General features: G+C 44.6%; 1 protein-coding gene across 1 annotated transcript in view; it reads left to right on the top strand.

Moving 5' to 3' along the window:
* The window catches only part of vegfc (vascular endothelial growth factor c), a 56,153-nt gene that overhangs the window by 23,934 nt on the left and 13,893 nt on the right, over nt 1–18,326 (top strand). The window contains exon 4 of the mRNA XM_029687132.2: nt 8,206–8,345. Within this exon, the coding sequence (XP_029542992.1) occupies nt 8,206–8,345 (140 nt within the window). The remainder of the gene's footprint in view (nt 1–8,205; nt 8,346–18,326) is intronic.

The raw sequence follows: 18,326 nt of genomic DNA, 5'->3' as shown, positions 1-18,326 counted from the left end.
AGGGTGCCGGGCAGTTGACCGGGGTAGGGGTAGCCATGTGGAAAGCATGGTCAGCCGTAGAGAAATGCTTATTGAAATTCTCAATTATAATGGATTTATCGGTGGTGACAGTATTTCCTATCTTCAGTGCAGTGGGCAGCTGGGAGGAGATGGTCTTATTCTCCATGGACTTTACAGTGTCCCAGAACATTTTTAAGTTAGTACTACAGGATGCAAATTTCTGTTTGAAAAAGCTTGCCTTAGCTTTTCTAACTGCCTGTGTATATTTGTTCCTAACTTCCCTGAAAAGTTGCATATCACGGGAGCTATTCGATGCTAATGCAGAACACCACAGGATGTTTTTGTGCTGGTCAAGGGCAGACAGGTCTGGCGTGATCCAAGGACTATATCTATTCCTAGTTCAATTTTTTTTGAGAGGGGCGTGCTTATTTAAGATGGTGAGGAAGGTACTTTTAAAGAATAGCCAGGCATCATCTACTGACGGGATGAGGTCAATGTCATTCCAGGATACGCCGGCCAGGTCGATTAGAAAGGCCTGCTCGCAGAAGTGTTTCAGGGAGCGTTTGACAGTGATGAGGTGTAGTCGTTTGGTCGCAGACCCATTACGGATGCAGGCAATGAGGCAATAATCGCTGAGATCTTGATTGAAAACAGCAGAGATGTATTTGGAGGGTGAATTAGTTAGGATGACATCTATGAGGGTGCCCGTGTTTACTGATTTGGGGTTGTACCTGGTAGGTTCATTGATAATTTGTGTGAGATTGAGGGCATCAAGCTTAGTTTGTAGGATGGCCGGGGGGTGTTAAACAGTTTAGGTCACCTAGTAGCACGAGCTCAGAAGATAGATGGGGGGCAATCAGTTCACATATAGTATCGAGGGCACAGCTGGGGGCAGAGGGAGATCTATAGCAAGCGGCAACAGTGAGAGACTTGTTTCTGGAAAGGTGAATTTTTGGAAGTAGAAGCTCAAATTGTTTGGGTACGGACTTAGAAAGTAATACATAACTCTGCAGGCTATCTTTGCAGTAGATTGCAACACCACCCCCTTTGGCAGTTCTATCTTGGCGGAAAACGTTATAGTTAGCAATGGAGATATCAGGGTTTTTGGTGGTTTTCCTAAGCCAGGAATCAGACACGGCTAAGACATCTGGGTTGGCAGAGTGTGCTAAAGCATTGAGTAAAACAAACTTAGGGAGTAGGCTTCTAATGTTAACATGCATGAAACCAAGGCTTTTACGTTTACAGAAGTCAACAAATGAGAGCACCTGGGGGGTGGGAGTGGAGCTAGGCACTGCAGGACCTGGATTAACCTCGACATCACCAAAGGAACAGAGGAGAAGTAGGATAAGGGTACGGCTAAAGACTATACGAACTGGCCGTCTAGCACAGAACAGAGTAGAACAGAGTAAAAGGAGCAGGTTTCTGGGCACGATAGCATAGATTCAAGGCATAGTGTACAGACAAAGGTAAGGTAGGAAAGTGAGTACATTGGAGGTAAACCTAGGCATTGAGTAATGATGAGAGAGATATAGTCTCTAGAGACGTTTAAACCAGGTGATGTCATCGCATATATAGGGAGGTGGAACAACATGGTTGGGTAAGGCATATTGAGCAGGGCTAGAGGTTCTACAGTGAAATAAGACAGTAATCACTAACCAGGACAGTAATAGACGAGGCATATTGATATTAGAGAGAGGCATGCGTAGCCAAGTGAACATATGGGTCCAGTGAATAGTTGGGTTGGCTGGGGACACGGCGATTCAGACAGTTAGCAGGCTAACAAGCTAACAGTTAGTAGGCCGGAGCTAAACAAGCTAGCAGCTAGTAGACCAGGGCAAGCTAGCAGTTAGCAGACCGGGTTAGCAAGCAAGCAGTTAGCAAGGGCTAGCAGTTAGCAGACCGGGCAGGCAAGCTAGCACTTAGCAGACCCGGGCCCGGCAGTTTAGCAGTTAGTAGACTGGGTTAGCAAGCAAGCAGATAGCAGGGGCTAGAAAGTTAGCATTTGGGGGGGACGTCGCGATGGGGGTAAGTCTGTTTTTGCCTCTTCGTGCGGTGACGTCGATAGACCAGTCGTGGAATTAGTAGGGTTCCAAGTAGCTCTAGGTAGCTAGCAGGCCAATATTGTAGCCCAGGAGTATGCTTCGGTGGTAGCACAGGAGCCCTGGCCGGGCTAGCTTCAAGCTAATTGGTGCTTGCCCTGGGTTGGAAACGCTAGCCAGGAGTAGTCATCCGGGATTGCGGTTAGCTAGTTGTGAAGATCCAGATGAAAATGTTCAGTTTGCGGTAGGAATCCGGGGATAAAAATAACAGGTCCGTTATGCTCTGGTTAGAGTCACGGTGTTCGAACTGGCGAGAGCTTTCCGAGCTGAAGGTTAGCTGATGACCGCTGGCAATAGTTTGCTGACTGATAGCTGGTAGTTAGCTGGCTAGCTTCAGTTGAGGGATTCCAGATCCGAAGTAAATATAAATACTTTAGGGAAAAAAAGCAGATCCACGCCACATTGGGTGACGCGTGTTGCAGGAGAGTATTTAGATGATGAGGTTTAGCAAAATATTTTAAAGGATATGCGACGGGAAATATGTAAAACGATATATACAAGGGACACGACAGGACAAAGACGTCTGACTGCTACGCCATCTTGGATATCTCTTCACCCACAACCATTGGATTACTTGTCAGTCTGTAGCCAGGCAGGCTGGTCTGTGGCCAGGCAGGTTGGTCTGTGGCCAGGCAGGTTGGTCTGTAGGCCTACTGTTTGGTTTCCACTACCAGAACTAATGGCCAATCAAAAGTCTCTCCAGTTACCTCTTATCTGGCTTTATGCCCACCTGATCCCAGACAATGTGCAGGCTCAGTGGATTGTAAATGACTCATCGAACTCATGTGTTTGACAGGGCTGGCAGTCAGACAGATTGACTCGCTGAATAGTTAGGATGAACTTCATTAGTAAACAGTTTACCTGACTTTTGCTTTACATGACCAGCAGTATCATGGCGCCAACAGAGATGGTCGCTTCAGGTCCTTGGGAAACTATGCAGTACTTCGTTTTTTTCTGTATTATTTCTTACATTGTTAGCCCAGAAAATCTCAAGCATTATGACATACAGCTTGGAAGAACTATCTGATATAAAAGCGACGTCAACTTACCAACATTAAGACCAGGAATACGACTTTCCCGAAGACTTAGAAGGCGAGCACGGCAAGGTAACTGGAAACATGACTGAATACAAACAGTGTAGCTATTCCCTCTGCAAGGCAATCAAACAAACAAAGCGTCAGTATAGAGACAAAGTAGAGTCGCAATTCAACGGCTCAGACACTAGACGTATGTGGCCGAGTCTACAGTCAATCACAGACTACAAAAGAAAACCAGCCTCGTCGCAGACATTGACGTCTTGCTCCCAGACAAATTAAACAACTTCTTTGCTAGCTTTGAGGACAATACAGTGCCACTGACACGGCCTGCTACCAAAGCCTGTGGGCTCTCCTTCACCGTGGCCAACGTGAGTAAAACATTTAAATGTGTTAACCCTCGGAAAAGCTGCCGGCCCAGATGGCATCCCTAGCCGCATCCTCAGAGCATGCGCAGACCAGCTGGCTGGTGTGTTTACAGACATATTCAATCAATCCCTATCCCAGTCTGCTGTGCCCACATGCTTCAAGATGGCCAGCATGGTTCCTGTTCCCAAGAAAGCAAAGGTAACTGAGCTGAATGACTATCGCCCTGTAACACTCACTTCTGTCATCATGAAGTGCTTTGAGAGACTAGTCATGGATCATATCACCTCCACCCTACCTGATACCCTAGATCCACTCCAATTTGCTTACCGTCTCAATAGGTCCACAGACGACGCAATCGCCACCACACTGCACATTGCCCTATTCCATCTGGACAAGAGGAATACCTATGTAAGAATGCTGTTCATAGACTACAGCTCAGCATTTAACACCATATTACCCTCCAAACTCATCATTAAGCTTGAGACCCTGGGTCTCGACCCCGCCCTGTGCAACTGGGTCCTGGACTTTCTGACGGGCCACCCCCAGGTGGTGAGGGTAGGAAACAACATCTCCAGCCCGCTGATCCTCAACACTGGGGCCCCACAACAGTGCGTTCTCAGCCCTCTCCTGTACTCGCTGTTCACCCATGACTGCGTGGCCATGCACGCCTCCAACTCAATCATCAAGTTTGCAGACGACACTACAGTGGTAGGCTTGATTACCAACAATGGTGAGACGGCCTACAGGGAGGAGGTGAGGGCCCTGTCAGTGTGGTGTCAGGAAAATAACCTCTAACTCAACTTTTTAAAAAACAAAGGAGATGATTGTGGACTTCAGGAAACAGCAAAGGAAGCATCCCCCCTCCACATCGACAGGACAGTAGTGGAGAAGGTGGAAAGTTTCAAGTTCCTCGGCGTACACATCACAGACAAATTGAAATGGTCCACCCACACAGACAGTGTGGTGAAGAAGGCGCAGCAGCGCCTTTTGAACCTCAGGAGGCTGAAGAAATTTGGTTTGTCACCGAAAACACAACACAAACTTTTACAAATGCTCAATCGAGAGCATCCTGTCGGGCTGTATCACCACCTGGTATGGCAACTGCTCCGCCCACAACAGCAGGGCTCAAACCACAGGGCGGTTTTCACAACGCATCACCAGAGGCAAACTACCTGCCCTCCAGGACACCTACACCACCCGATGTCACAGGAAGGCCAAAAAGATCATCAAGGATAACAACCACCCGAGCCACTGCCTGCTCACCCCGCTATCATCCAGAAGGCGAGGTCAGTACAGGTGCATCAAAGCTGGGACCAAGAGACTGAAAAACAGCTTCTATCTCAAGGCCCTCAGACTGTTAAACAGCCATCACTAACATAGAGTAGCTGCTACCAACCTACATACTCAAATCTCTTGCCACTTAAATCAATTTAATAAATGGATTTAATAAAGGTATCACTAGTCACTACATATCCTACATTACTCATCTCATATGTATATACTGTATTCAATACCATCTACTGCATCTTGCCTATCCCGTACGGCCATCGCTCATCCATTTATTTATATGTACAGTTGAAGTTGGAAGTTTACATACACTTAGGTTGGAGTCATTAAAACTTGTTTTTCAGCCACTCCATAAATTTCTTGTAAACAAACTATAGTTTTGGCAAGTCGGTTAGGACATCTACTTTGTGCATGACACAAGTCATTTTTCCAACAATTGTTTACAGACAGGTTATTTCACTTATAATTCACTGTATCACAATTCCAGTGGATCAGAAGTTTACATACACTAAGTTGACTGTGCCTTTAAACAGCTTGTAAAATTCCAGAATATGATGTCATGGCTTTAGAAGCTTCTGATAGGCGAATTGACATAATTTGAGTCAATTGGAGGTGTACCTGTGGATGTTATTCAAGGCCTACCTTCAAACTCAGTGCCTCTTTGCTTGAAAATGAAAAGAAATCAGCCAAGACCTCAGATTTTTTTTTTTAGACCTCCACAAGTCTGGTTCATCCTTGGGAGCAATTTCCAAACGCCTGAAGGTACCATGATCATCTGTACAAACAATAGTACGCAAATATAAACACCATGGGACCACGCAGCCGTCATACCACTCAGGAAGGAGACGCGTTCTGTCTCCTAGAGATGAACGTACTTTGGTGCAAATCAATCCCAGAACAACAGCAATGGACCTTGTGAAGATGCTGGAGAAAACAGATACAGAAGTATCTATATCCACAGTAAAATGAGTTATATATCGACATAACATGAAAGGCTTCTCAGCAAAGAAGAAGCTACTGCTCCAAAACTGCATGGTTTGCTACTGCACATGGGGACAAAGATCATACTTTTTGGAGAACTGCCCTCTGGTCTAATGAAACAAAAATATGACTGTTTGGCCATAATGACCATCGTTATGTTTGGAGGAAAAAGGGGGAGGCTTGCAAGCCTAAGAACACAATCCCAACCGTGAAGCAAGGGGGTGGCAGCATCATGCTGTGGGAGTGCTTTGCTGCATGAGGGACTGATGCACTTCACAAAATAGATGGCATCATGAGGTAGGAAAATGATGTGGATATGTTGAAGCAACATCTCAAGACATCATTCAGGAAGTTAAAGCTTGGTTGCAAATGGGTCTTCCAAATGGACAATGACCCCAAGCATACTTCCAAAGTTGTGGCAAAATGGCTTAAGGACAACAAAGTCAAGGTATTGGAGTGGCCATCACAAAACCTGACCTCAAAGTCTATAGAAAATTTGTGGGCAAAATCTAAAAAGCGTGTGCGAACAAGGAGGCCTACAAACCTGAGGCAGTTACACCAGCTCTGTCGGAATGGGCCAAAATTCACCCAACTTATTGTGGGAAGCTTGTGGAAGGCTACCCGAAACGTTTGACCAAAGTTAAACCATTTAAAGGCAATGCTACCAAATACTAATTGAGTGTATGTAAACTTCTGACCCACAGAGAATGTGATGAAAGAAATAAAAGCTGAAATAAATCATCCCCTCTACTATTATTCTGACATTTCACATTCTTAAAATAAAGTGGTGATCGTAACTGACCTAAGTAAGACTGTGAATTTTTACGAGGATTGAATGTCTGGAATTGTGAGAAACTCAGTTTAACTGTATTTGGCTAAGGTGTGTGTAAACTTCCAACTTCAACTGTGCATATTCTTATTCATCCCTTTCCATTTGTGTGTGTAAGTTAGTCGTTGTAAAATGTGTTAGATTACTTGTTAGATAATATTGAACGGTCGGTACTAGAGGCACAAGCATTTTGCTACACTCGCATTAACATCTGCTAACCATGTGTATGTGACCAATAACATTTTATTGGAGCATCGCTAGTTGATTTTACGGATCTTTTAAGCATTTCTTTCCTCTGCCCTCAATGAACTATTCTGTGGGTACAGTGGGAGTGTTCTTTAAGACAGCTCTTTGGTAGTGCTCACTTCCTTTCCCCAGATGCGAGTAGTGTCCATTGTCAGGTACAGTACATCAAGACGCCTTGAGGAATCTCTCTCATGTACGTTGCCAGCCTAACGAGGGGTTAGTGTGTTGAGGGGGGATGTGTGATGCAGTATAAGTGCGTAAGCACGGCTGTAAGGAACCGGGTGTGGATGGGAAGGAGGGGCGGGTAGGGGAAGGTAGGGAAGCACCCCTCCCTGTCACCGGGGCGACGTTAGGGCATGGGGGTCAGATCATCCCGTTATTACAGTATTTTTGGTATTCCCCTCACTTATAAACCATTCCCAACCTCATCAATGTATTGGGATAAGGGTTGCAGTATTTATTGCCGGGGCATTTGTCAGGGTTTACCGCTTTCTTAAAAGGAAGCTGGAATGGCCTCTGCCAAAGCCCATGCCAAGGTGCTGAGACTAATCAGACTGGGCTGCCTTGGTAACATGTCTGCCAGGTGGAGGATCGGGGTGATTGCTTAGGTCAGTTTTAATCATCCTAAAGGACTATAGTCCTCATTGAGTGGTCTGTTATTTTCTTTGAGTGAATGTGGACTGACCTGTTTCATTGAAGGGAAGAAAAGTCTGGATTCAAGTCACAGAGACGTTTGTTTGCTATTCATGCTTTGGGGGCCAATGGCCATTCACAGACTCACTCTCAATCACTGCTTGAGTCTACTCCATTCCTCCCTATGCGGCCCTAGAACAGAGTAACCTCAATGAATAGTTTTTAATTGATCAAGGCGTGATACAGAAAGCTCCTGCCAACACTAATAACAACAAGCTCCCTTGCCTCATTCCCTCTTTCATGGCTGCTATCCCGTCCACTTCAATGTTGTCTGTAGTTGTGGTTAGACAGTTTATACACAGTGTGGTTGTGTGTCAGGGGTCTGTGAATTTAGAGTTGCACAACATGCCCCATTCTTAGCCCCACTTATCTGGTTGTTTTTAGATTTAATCTTCAACCCTCAAATGGTCCTGACTAGAATGCTGCAAAGAAACTGTGGCAAAAAGGTTGATCATCAAGTTTGGTTGTGCCGTGGCATCAACTAGACAAATACAGGTCCTACAAAGTACTATTATCTCTGACAGTTGCTTGATAATAGTTTTTTTCTCTCATAACTGTCTGAAAACCACTATTCATTGTAGGTTTCACCATTATGGTGACTAAAGAAAACTGTCTGAAAGTCCTACTATCTGTTACTTGACTAATTTTCTTTCTCTGTTTCTCCTAGCTGTTTGAAATCACAGTTTCCAGCAGTACAAATAACAACCTAGTGACTATCAGCTTTGCCAACCACACCGTGTGCAATTGTCTGTCCAAACTGGACGCCTACAGACAAGTGCACTCCATCATACGACGATCTCTACCAGAGTAAGTGTTCCTTTTCTTAATCCAGTCCTCTAACTTAGCTATGTTGATCTGCTCCTACCCCTGTAGGAGTTAGGGGTAGTAGTAATAGTTAAGTTAGCTATGTTGATCTGCTCCTACCCCTGTAGGAGTTAGGGGTAGTAGTAATAGTTAAGTTAGCTATGTTGATCTGCTCCTACCCCTGTAGGAGTTAGGGGTAATAGTAATAGTTAAGTTAGCTATGTTGATCTGCTCCTACCCCTGTAGGAGTTAGGGGTAATAGTAATAGTTAAGTTAGCTATGTTGATCTGCTCCTACCCCTGTAGGAGTTAGGGGTAATAGTAATAGTTAAGTTAGCTATGTTGATCTGCTCCTACCCCTGTAGGAGTTAGGGGTAATAGTGATAGTTAAGTTAGCTATGTTGATCTGCTCCTACCCCTGTAGGAGTTAGGGGTAGTAGTAATAGTTAAGTTAGCTATGTTGATCTGCTCCTACCCCTGTAGGAGTTAGGGGTAATAGTGATAGTTAAGTTAGCTATGTTGATCTGCTCCTACCCCTGTAGGAGTTAGGGGTAATAGTAATAGTTAAGTTAGCTATGTTGATCTGCTCCTACCCCTGTAGGAGTTAGGGGTAGTAGTAATAGTTAAGTTAGCTATGTTGATCTGCTCCTACCCCTGTAGGAGTTAGGGGTAATAGTAATAGTTAAGTTAGCTATGTTGATCTGCTCCTACCCCTGTAGGAATTAGGGGTAATAGTGATAGTTAAGTTAGCTATGTTGATCTGCTCCTACCCCTGTAGGAGTTAGGGGTAGTAGTAATAGTTAAGTTAGCTATGTTGATCTGCTCCTACCCCTGTAGGAGTTAGGGGTAGTAGTAATAGTTAAGTTAGCTATGTTGATCTGCTCCTACCCCTGTAGGAGTTAGGGGTAGTAGTAATAGTTAAGTTAGCTATGTTGATCTGCTCCTACCCCTGTAGGAGTTAGGGGTAGTAGTAATAGTTAAGTTAGCTATGTTGATCTGCTCCTACCCCTGTAGGAGTTAGGGGTAGTAGTAATAGTTAAGTTAGCTATGTTGATCTGCTCCTACCCCTGTAGGAGTTAGGGGTAATAGTGATAGTTAAGTTAGCTATGTTGATCTGCTCCTACCCCTGTAGGAGTTAGGGGTAATAGTAATAGTTAAGTTAGCTATGTTGATCTGCTCCTACCCCTGTAGGAGTTAGGGGTAGTAGTAATAGTTAAGTTAGCTATGTTGATCTGCTCCTACCCCTGTAGGAGTTAGGGGTAGTAGTAATAGTTAAGTTAGCTATGTTGATCTGCTCCTACCCCTGTAGGAGTTAGGGGTAGTAGTGATAGTTAAGTTAGCTATGTTGATCTGCTCCTACCCCTGTAGGAGTTAGGGGTAGTAGTAATAGTTAAGTTAGCTATGTTGATCTGCTCCTACCCCTGTAGGAGTTAGGGGTAGTAGTAATAGTTAAGTTAGCTATGTTGATCTGCTCCTACCCCTGTAGGAGTTAGGGGTAGTAGTAATAGTTAAGTTAGCTATGTTGATCTGCTCCTACCCCTGTAGGAGTTAGGGGTAGTAGTAATAGTTAAGTTAGCTATGTTGATCTGCTCCTAGCCCTGTAGGAGTTAGGGGTAATAGTAATAGTAGGAGTAGTTCTGTAAAGTATCTTCTCTGCATTATATAGGCCTATTCTAGTGCCTTTTTCTGGATTCTTCATCCAGTCTACCCATTGTGTTTACAGATCCAATACATTGGATCCGTTGAATTAACTGCTAAAAGCATTCTAACAGATATCTGTCACAGGGACTTTTCCAAATGCCCAGAAAGTGAGAAGGAAGCATTGTCCACCACAGGACAGGAAATACACTTCAAGAACAGTTTGCAAGATGTTGCGGATGTATTTAAGCCTGCAAAGAGCTTGTTCTCGCACCAAGAAACTTAGGCTAGCGTCTCTGCTGTCAGCATGCTAACCAAAAGTCCTCAGTTCCAACAAACTCGCTCAGTTTTTCCAGTCAGTTCCTGGATTCTGGTTCTCTTTATTGGGAGTATATGTGGCAAAAGGGTTGTGTGTGTTTTGGACACAGTGGGAGGTTGCCTTATGTTGTACATCATCAGTGTTTTCCCTTGAACGGATATAGAGGTTCATATTGGCCAATTTAGTGTGGACACCTATTGTTCCTGTGCTGTGAAGGCTTCCTGTCAGTGTGTTGATATAAGAGGAGCTACTACAGGAAATCCCAGCAGTGAACCTTGATTAACTTTCCATCTAGGCAGGGCAGTGCACTGTGGAGCATTATGGACTGAGTCCATAGTCACTACGTGTAGTGAGGACAGTTAAACGGATGGCGTTTCTGTCACCAGACCTGAAATCAATTTGACATAATTAGAGTTAGTGTCATTTCCTCCATCATACACACACCTGTGCAGCACCCACTTGGGTGATGTAAAGATGAGCTGTTGCTACTCCTGCAGTAAACGTCCAGAAGCATAACTTAACCTGCCTCAACTTATGAAAACTGCAGTATATCGTGAGCAAGAGGTTACACGGGAGATGTATCTACAGACAGCCTCTCGTCTTGTCTGTCTGCTGTGTTTACGTCAGAGGAGCAGAGGAGTGTAGACTTGGCCCCGGACCCGAACACCTAGCCCAGCCCCCAGTCTCACGCCCCCACATGTACTGTACATTAAGCTGTGTTTACATACAGTAGTTTTCTGGGAGCGGTAGGAGAGTTACCTGGGGTGTTAACTGTTTAGCCTAACCAGAACATGTCAGGGGACAATATTGTTTCCAGAGCCTCCACCAGACTTAGAGCAGTCGTTCTTCTACAGTAGGGTACATGTATCTAGAGGTTTACCACCAAGCAGTAGCAATTGCAGTAGTAGTAGTAGTAGCAGTAGCAATAGTAGTAGCACTAGCAGTAGCAATAGTAGAAGCAGTAGCAGTAACAGTAGCAGTAGTACTAGTAGTATCAGTAGTAATAGCAGTAGCTGTAGCAGTAGTTGTAGCAGTAGCACTAGTAGTATCAATAGTAATAGCAGTAGCAGTAATAGTAGCAGTAGCAGTAGTAGAAGCAGTAGCAGTAGAAGTAGCAGCAGTTGTAGTAGTAGCATTAGTAGTAGCAATAGCACTAGCAGTAGCAGTAGCACTAGTAGTATCAGTAGTAATAGCAGTAGCAGTAGTTGTAGTAGTAGCAGTAGTAGCAGTAGTAATAGCAGTAGCAGTAGTAGTAGCAGTAACACTAGCAGTAGCACTAGTAGTAGAAGTAGCAGTAGTACTAGTAGTAGCAGTAACACTAACAGTAGCGGTAGCACTTACAGTAGCAGTAACAGTGGTGATATAAGGAGCAGCAGGGTGGGGACGGCCTGTCAACACCCCATGGAGAGGAAAGCAAGACCAGGGAACAAGGCAAGCAAACAGGCTTAAGAGCAACACTCCATAAACACTTAGAATTTACTATAGACAATGAGCTCATAGGTAAAACCTCAGGCCCTATTTATAACTCTGGAGCCTAAGGATTAATCAACAAGGGCTCAGAGTTTGACCTGCTTCAGTTCACGTGTTCAGGAAAAAGTCCTCGCCCCAAAATTGAATGGCTCATTTCAAACCGAAATAAGAAACGCTACGCCAACTGACGTGTTCACTGGCCTTGTCATGTCATGTACTGTCAATTCATAGTCTCTAAGATGGCGCCGGAGGAGATGGCTGCCGTTTTACGGTCTCCTAACTATTTGTGCTATTATGTGATTTTTTCGCGATATTTGTTAATTATCTTGTACATAATGTTTCTGCCACAGTATCTTACAGCAGAAAAGAGTTTCTGGATATCAGGACAGCGATCACTCACCTCGGATTAGACAAAGATTTTTTCAACAACAAGAAGGACTTACACGATATTCTCCAAACACACCACAAGGCAGACATCCCAATTATTCGCAAAAGGAAGCGACGCAGAGGACGAAGAGCCGGATGCCTCGTCTGGACCCGCAGAAGACAACTAGGAAAGCTGCCGTTACCGTCAATATTACTCGACCAACGTGCAATCATTGGACAATAAACTAGACGAGGTACGATCACGAATATCCTACCAACGGGACATCAAAAACTGTAATATCCTATGTTTCACGGAATCGTGGCTGAAAGATGACATGGATATTCAGCTAGCGGGATATATGCTGCACCGGCAAGATAGAACAACACACTCCGGTAAGACGAGGGGGGCGGTCTGTGCATATTTGTAAACAACAGCTGGTGCACGAAATAAAGGAAAGGAAGTCTCTACATTTTGCTCGCATGAAGTAGAGTATTTTGTGATGAATTGCAGGCCACACTACTTGCCTAGAGAGTTCTCAGCTATACTTTTCGTGGCTGTTTATTTCCCACCACAAAGAGACACGGGCACTAACACCGCACTCAGTCAGCTGTATAAGGAAATAAGCAAACAGGAAACAGCTCACCCAGAGGTGGCGCTCCTAGTGGCCGGAGACTTTAATGCAGGGAAACTTAAATCAGTTCTACCAAATCTCTACCAACATGTTAAATGTGCAACCAGAGGGGAAAAAAATCTAGATCACCTGTACTCCACACACAGAGATGTGTACAAAGCTCTCCCTCGCCCTCCATTTGGTAAATCCGACCACAACTCTATCCTCCTGATTCCTGCTTACAAGCGAAAATTAAAGCAGGAAGCACCAGTGACTCAGTCTATAAAAAAGTGGTCAGATGAAGCAGATGCTAAACTTCAGGACTGTTTTGCTATCACAGACTGGAACATGTTCTGGGTTTCTTCCGATGACATTGAGGAATACACCACATCAGTCACTGGCTTTATCAATAAGTGCATTGAGGATGTCATCCCCACAGTGACTGTATGTACATACCCCATCCAGAAGCCATGGATTACAGGCAACATTGCAACTGAATCCTGGACTTCCTGACGGGCCCCCACCAGGTGGTGAAGGTAGGTAGCAACATCTGCCACGGTGATCCTCAACACTGGAGCTCCCCAGGGGTGCGTGCTCAGTCCCCTCCTGTACTCCCTGTTCACCCACGACTGCATGGCCAGGCATGACTCCAACACCTTCATTCAATTTGCAGATGATACAACGGTGGTAGGCCTGATCACCGACAACAACGAGACAGCCTATAGGGAGGAGGTCAGAGACCTGGCTGTGTGGTGCCAGAATAACAACCTATCCCTCAACGTAACCAAGACTAAGGAGATGATTGTGGACTACAGGAAAAGGAGCACCGAGCACGCCCACATTTTCATCGACGGGGCTGTAGTGGAGCAGGTTGAGAGCTTCAAGTTGCTTGGTGTCCACATCAGCAACAAACTAGAATGGTCCAAACACACCAAGACATGAAGCCTATTCCCCCTCAGGAAACTAAAAAGATTTGGCATGGGTCCTGAGATCCTCAAAAAGTTCTACAGCTGCAACATCGAGAGCATCCTGACCGGTTGCATCACTGCCACAATTGCTCGGCCTCCGACCGGAAGGCACTTCAGAGGGTAGTGCGTACGGCCCAGTACATCACTCGGGCAAAGCTGCCTGCCATCCAGGACCTCTACACTAGGCGGTGCCAGAGGAAGGCCCTAAAAATTGTCAAAGACCCCACCCACCCCAGTCATAGACTGTTCTCTCTACTACCGCAAGGCAAGCGGTACCGGAGTGCCAAGTCTAGGACAAAAAGGCTTCTCAACTGTTTTAACCCGCAAGCCATAAGACCCCTGAACAGGTAACAAAATGGTTACCTGGACTATTTGTATTGTGTCCCCCCCCAACCCCTCTTTTACGCTGCTGCTACTCTCTGTTTATCTTATATCCATAGTCACTTTAACTATACGTTCATGTACATAATACCTCAATTGGCCCGACCAACCAGTGCTCCCTCACATTGGCTAACCGGGCTATCTGCATTGTGTCCCACCACCCGCCAACCTCTCTTTTTATGCTTCTGCTACTCTCTGTTCATCATATATGCATAGTCACTTTAACCATACCTACATGTACATACTACCTCAATAAGCCTGACTAACCGGTGTCTGTATATAGCCTTGCTACTCTTAGTTCTTAATTTTTTTACTTACTTACCTACACACACACACACACACACACACACACACACACACACACACACACACACACACACACACACACACACACACAATGTTTAGAACAATAGTAAGTCTCATACATGCTCTTAGTATACTAACAAGGGATCTTGCTCTCTATTTCTGCTCAGCATTGCTCTGTTTCAGTGCGACTAGTGTAAATGTTTATTGCCCTTGTGTCAACCCCACAGACTGAAGGATTAGCCTTTTGCCCGTTCTTGACACGTGCCGGCAAGCCGAGAAATGACTCACTCCCCAAGGTGAAAAACTCTCCTCTAGCAATGCAATGGCAATTGGAACACCATTGATCTGTATGCCCTAATGTTCTCCATGTCCTAAAGCTGTGGTGTTGTTGTGACCGACCAGGGAGGACAGTATTGCCAAGAGAGAGCTGCAGATCGATCCCAGATGAGAGGCCTTGCGTTCCAAATGGTACCATGTTCCTTTTATAGTGCTCTATTTTTGACCAGGGCCCATAGGGAATAGGGCGCAATTTGGGATGGAGACCAGAGGTCCAGGTCATGACTACCTGGCTCAAAGATCTATGGCACGATCCCAGATGAGAGGCCTTGCGTTCCAAATGGTACCATGTTCCTTTTATAGTGCTCTATTTTTGACCAGGGCCCATAGGGAATAGGGCGCAATTTGGGATGGAGACCAGAGGTCCAGGTCATGACTACCTGGCTCAAAGATCTATGGCAGGATATGAGCCATGCTACAAGGATGTTTTGCACAAGCCGTGTCATAGGGGCCAATCAATAGGATAGGTTGAAGCACGATGAATTATAATGTAGGTGACTGAGTGTTTTTGGTACGGAAAAGTTTATTCATGGTATAATGCTTGAGTTCAGTAGTAACGTTTAACGATGTGTGGTTAATGGATAGAATCTTACCTGACGTGATTGAAATGCCTGGTCCTCTTTATGGCGTTGCCGTAAATGAGAATGTGTTGTCAGTCAATTTACCTGGTAAAATAAAGATTAAGTCAAATTAAATAAATATGTTAGAGGCTGAGAGTCCATGTTCAGGATGTCTATGAAGTTATGACTTATCTGGCTGTGACATCACCACATATCAAATGATGGAATAAAGGTCTTATTTCAGAGGGAGTGAAGTTGACAAATGATCAGCGTTCGCCCCCTAAGACCCCGAGTTGGTCCTGGAGTTGTCAGAACCTTCCAGAGAGAGTCAGCAGACCTGTTTATTATTATGTGATATTTTACAACAGTATTTTTTTCTGCCTGCTCTTCTGTCAGAGTGATTTTCAATAGCAGGAAAACGCAACATCCCTCGGCGAGTGAGCTACTCTCTCTCTCATACATCGCCAGGCTTCGCTCAGCTCCTCGCGTAAGAAAAAGCAGATGTGTTCCTACGGCGAGCAGAACTTTGTTCTGCTAGCATGCATCCCAAATTGCACCCTTTTTCCCTTTATAGTGCATTACTTTCGACCAGGGCCCATTTGGCTCCAAACAAAAGTAGTGCACTATGTAGGGAATAGGTTGCCATTTGGGATGCATCCCTTGTGTTTTTCTTCTTTGCCTTGACACTAAGGGGTGTCTCTTTCCACCATTCCTTTCTGCCTGTAGCTCCAGTGGGGGTATGGTTACATAGCAGCAACAGTTTATGTTCGGATTGCAGAGGCATTAAAACTGTATACAACATCTAAAAGTGACCTAATGGAGTCTAGTCTAGACCAATCCATGCCCAGAATGATTCCGGATTACAGAAATAGGACCGAATTAAGCTGTGAGGGCTAATAATAATTTATCAGTTTGGGCTGCGGATTCAGCTAGCTGCTAAAGACTGAAACAGACCCGTGGGTCCAGTAGTAGAGCTCTGATCTTTCTCTGGTCTGTTTCTCTGCGGTTCTTTTCCATGGACCTTTACAACTTAACTGTTGTGAATGCTCAGGACACACAGACCATTACAAGCACAGGTCTTTCAACATGTTTGAGGATCTCACCTATTGATATCAGTAGAAAAATCACGAGGAGATGCTACGGAATGGTAGTCTAATACATGTTGGCCAGTTCTGTCATGATATAAATAGACACGTACGGAGAATGCTGTTGTCTAAATGGCAACATCTACTGATCACATAGTCTGTAGGCTGCCAGCGTTAACACAATGTGCCAAAGAAGGATACTGGACATAATAAACCATGAGAGAGATGAGCTACTCTTCAGAGTGAAGAGAAATGCTTTCAACTTGAGAGTGTAATTCCTCAAATGTCAAATATTAGAGAGTGTTGTCCTGATCTGTTCTCGGGCAGCTACCGCGGTGAGGTGGAAGGACGGGTAATAACTATGACAAGTTGGCTAAGAGTTTCACGCTCGCTTGCTTGTTCTTTGGGGTGGAGGTTTTGTGAGTTACTCACAGGCGCAATGACAATCAAATCTCTCTCTGGGATACCGCAGGGCAAACAGTTAGCCGTTAGCCGAGCGAGAGGAGCGAGGAGGAGCTCAAAGGGCACCCCAGCCGTTACCTAAGATGACGTTGATCCTGGCGTGCGGCTGTCAGTCAGTCAGGGGAGACAAAACCTCAGTGCCAGTAAAACGCTCGATGTCAAGAGACGCAACACAGATGTGCTGCTGAAGCTTTGTTTCTCCAATTTTAAAAGATACATATCTTTGCTTGAGCTTGTAGAGTATGTGCGGGTAAAATGTTGAGTGAGGCTAGTCTTCCTACTCCGAAAGATTGCATTTGTTTTGTTGCAACAGATGCGTAGCTAGTTTTACAGATGAACATTTAATGGGGGACCTATTCAAGAAGAGGACGTTTGGCATATGGAATGCTGACGTGCGTACTCTGTAGACCTGTGCCATAAATTGGAGCAGGAAATGACATTACAGCAGGTACCGCCAAGACTGCAGAGCTATAAAATATAACATTATGTACAGTGATGCTCTATATCACCAGATCAATTTAACATAAGAAAAGCTACTAAATCAGGTGGATGGCCCCTTAACGCATAGTCTACCTTCTATTGTATGCACACCGTTATTATTCATTTCAATCCATCACATTCCAGAGGAGGCCCTGTACATACCAATCCATTCCTCATAGGAAATATAGACAGTAGTTGATTTGCTATATGAATCAAAACAACACATACCAAGAGAGGCCTTCACATACCATATGCAATTCCTATCCTGATGTGAATTATAGACAGTAGTTGATTTGCTATATGAATCAAAACAACACATACCAAGAGAGGCCTTCACATACCATATGCAATTCCTATCCTGATGTGAATTATAGACAGTAGTTGATTTGCTATATGAATCAAAACAACACATACCAAGAGAGGCCTTCACATACCATATGCAATTCCTATCCTGATGTGCATTATAGACAGTAGTTGTACTATGTTATTCAAATCACACGCAGCAAAGTTTCCCGGCTGAAGTAGAACTTACATGTTCCTGGGGTTACCCCAGCCTATGTATTATCAAGGGGGAGTGACACCTTGGCTGTCTAAACGGGACACGTCTGTTGTATGTTACGAAAGGTGCACAGTGCACGTGTTGTTAATCAGATTACGTGGCTTCCTACGAAGGAGGAGGGTGATTTTCGTTCTTTGTTCAGCCCTTTGGAATGTGTTGTCTGCTTAAGCCACTGTGTGTATGGTAATTGAAAGCACATTGACAGTCCCTCAAACGTGTAGAGCTGCCACTGAGCCGTTTCATGGCAGCTTTTATTTCAAATAAATAGTCGAAAGGGTATGTTTTTGTTTTCCATAGATAATCAACCCAAAATGTTCATTAAGCCAACATCTGTTTGCATTGTGGCATTTGAAACGAATGCTTTGTGATTTCAAAACAGTTGATTTTTTCTGACGTGCTCTAACCACTAACTGTAATTTGTTATCAGGTCGACTAAGCTCACTC

This window comes from Oncorhynchus nerka, linkage group LG18 (assembly GCF_034236695.1).
Source record: "Oncorhynchus nerka isolate Pitt River linkage group LG18, Oner_Uvic_2.0, whole genome shotgun sequence".
Lineage (NCBI taxonomy): Eukaryota > Metazoa > Chordata > Actinopteri > Salmoniformes > Salmonidae > Oncorhynchus > Oncorhynchus nerka.
This window is presented reverse-complemented; position numbering and strand designations above follow the sequence as displayed.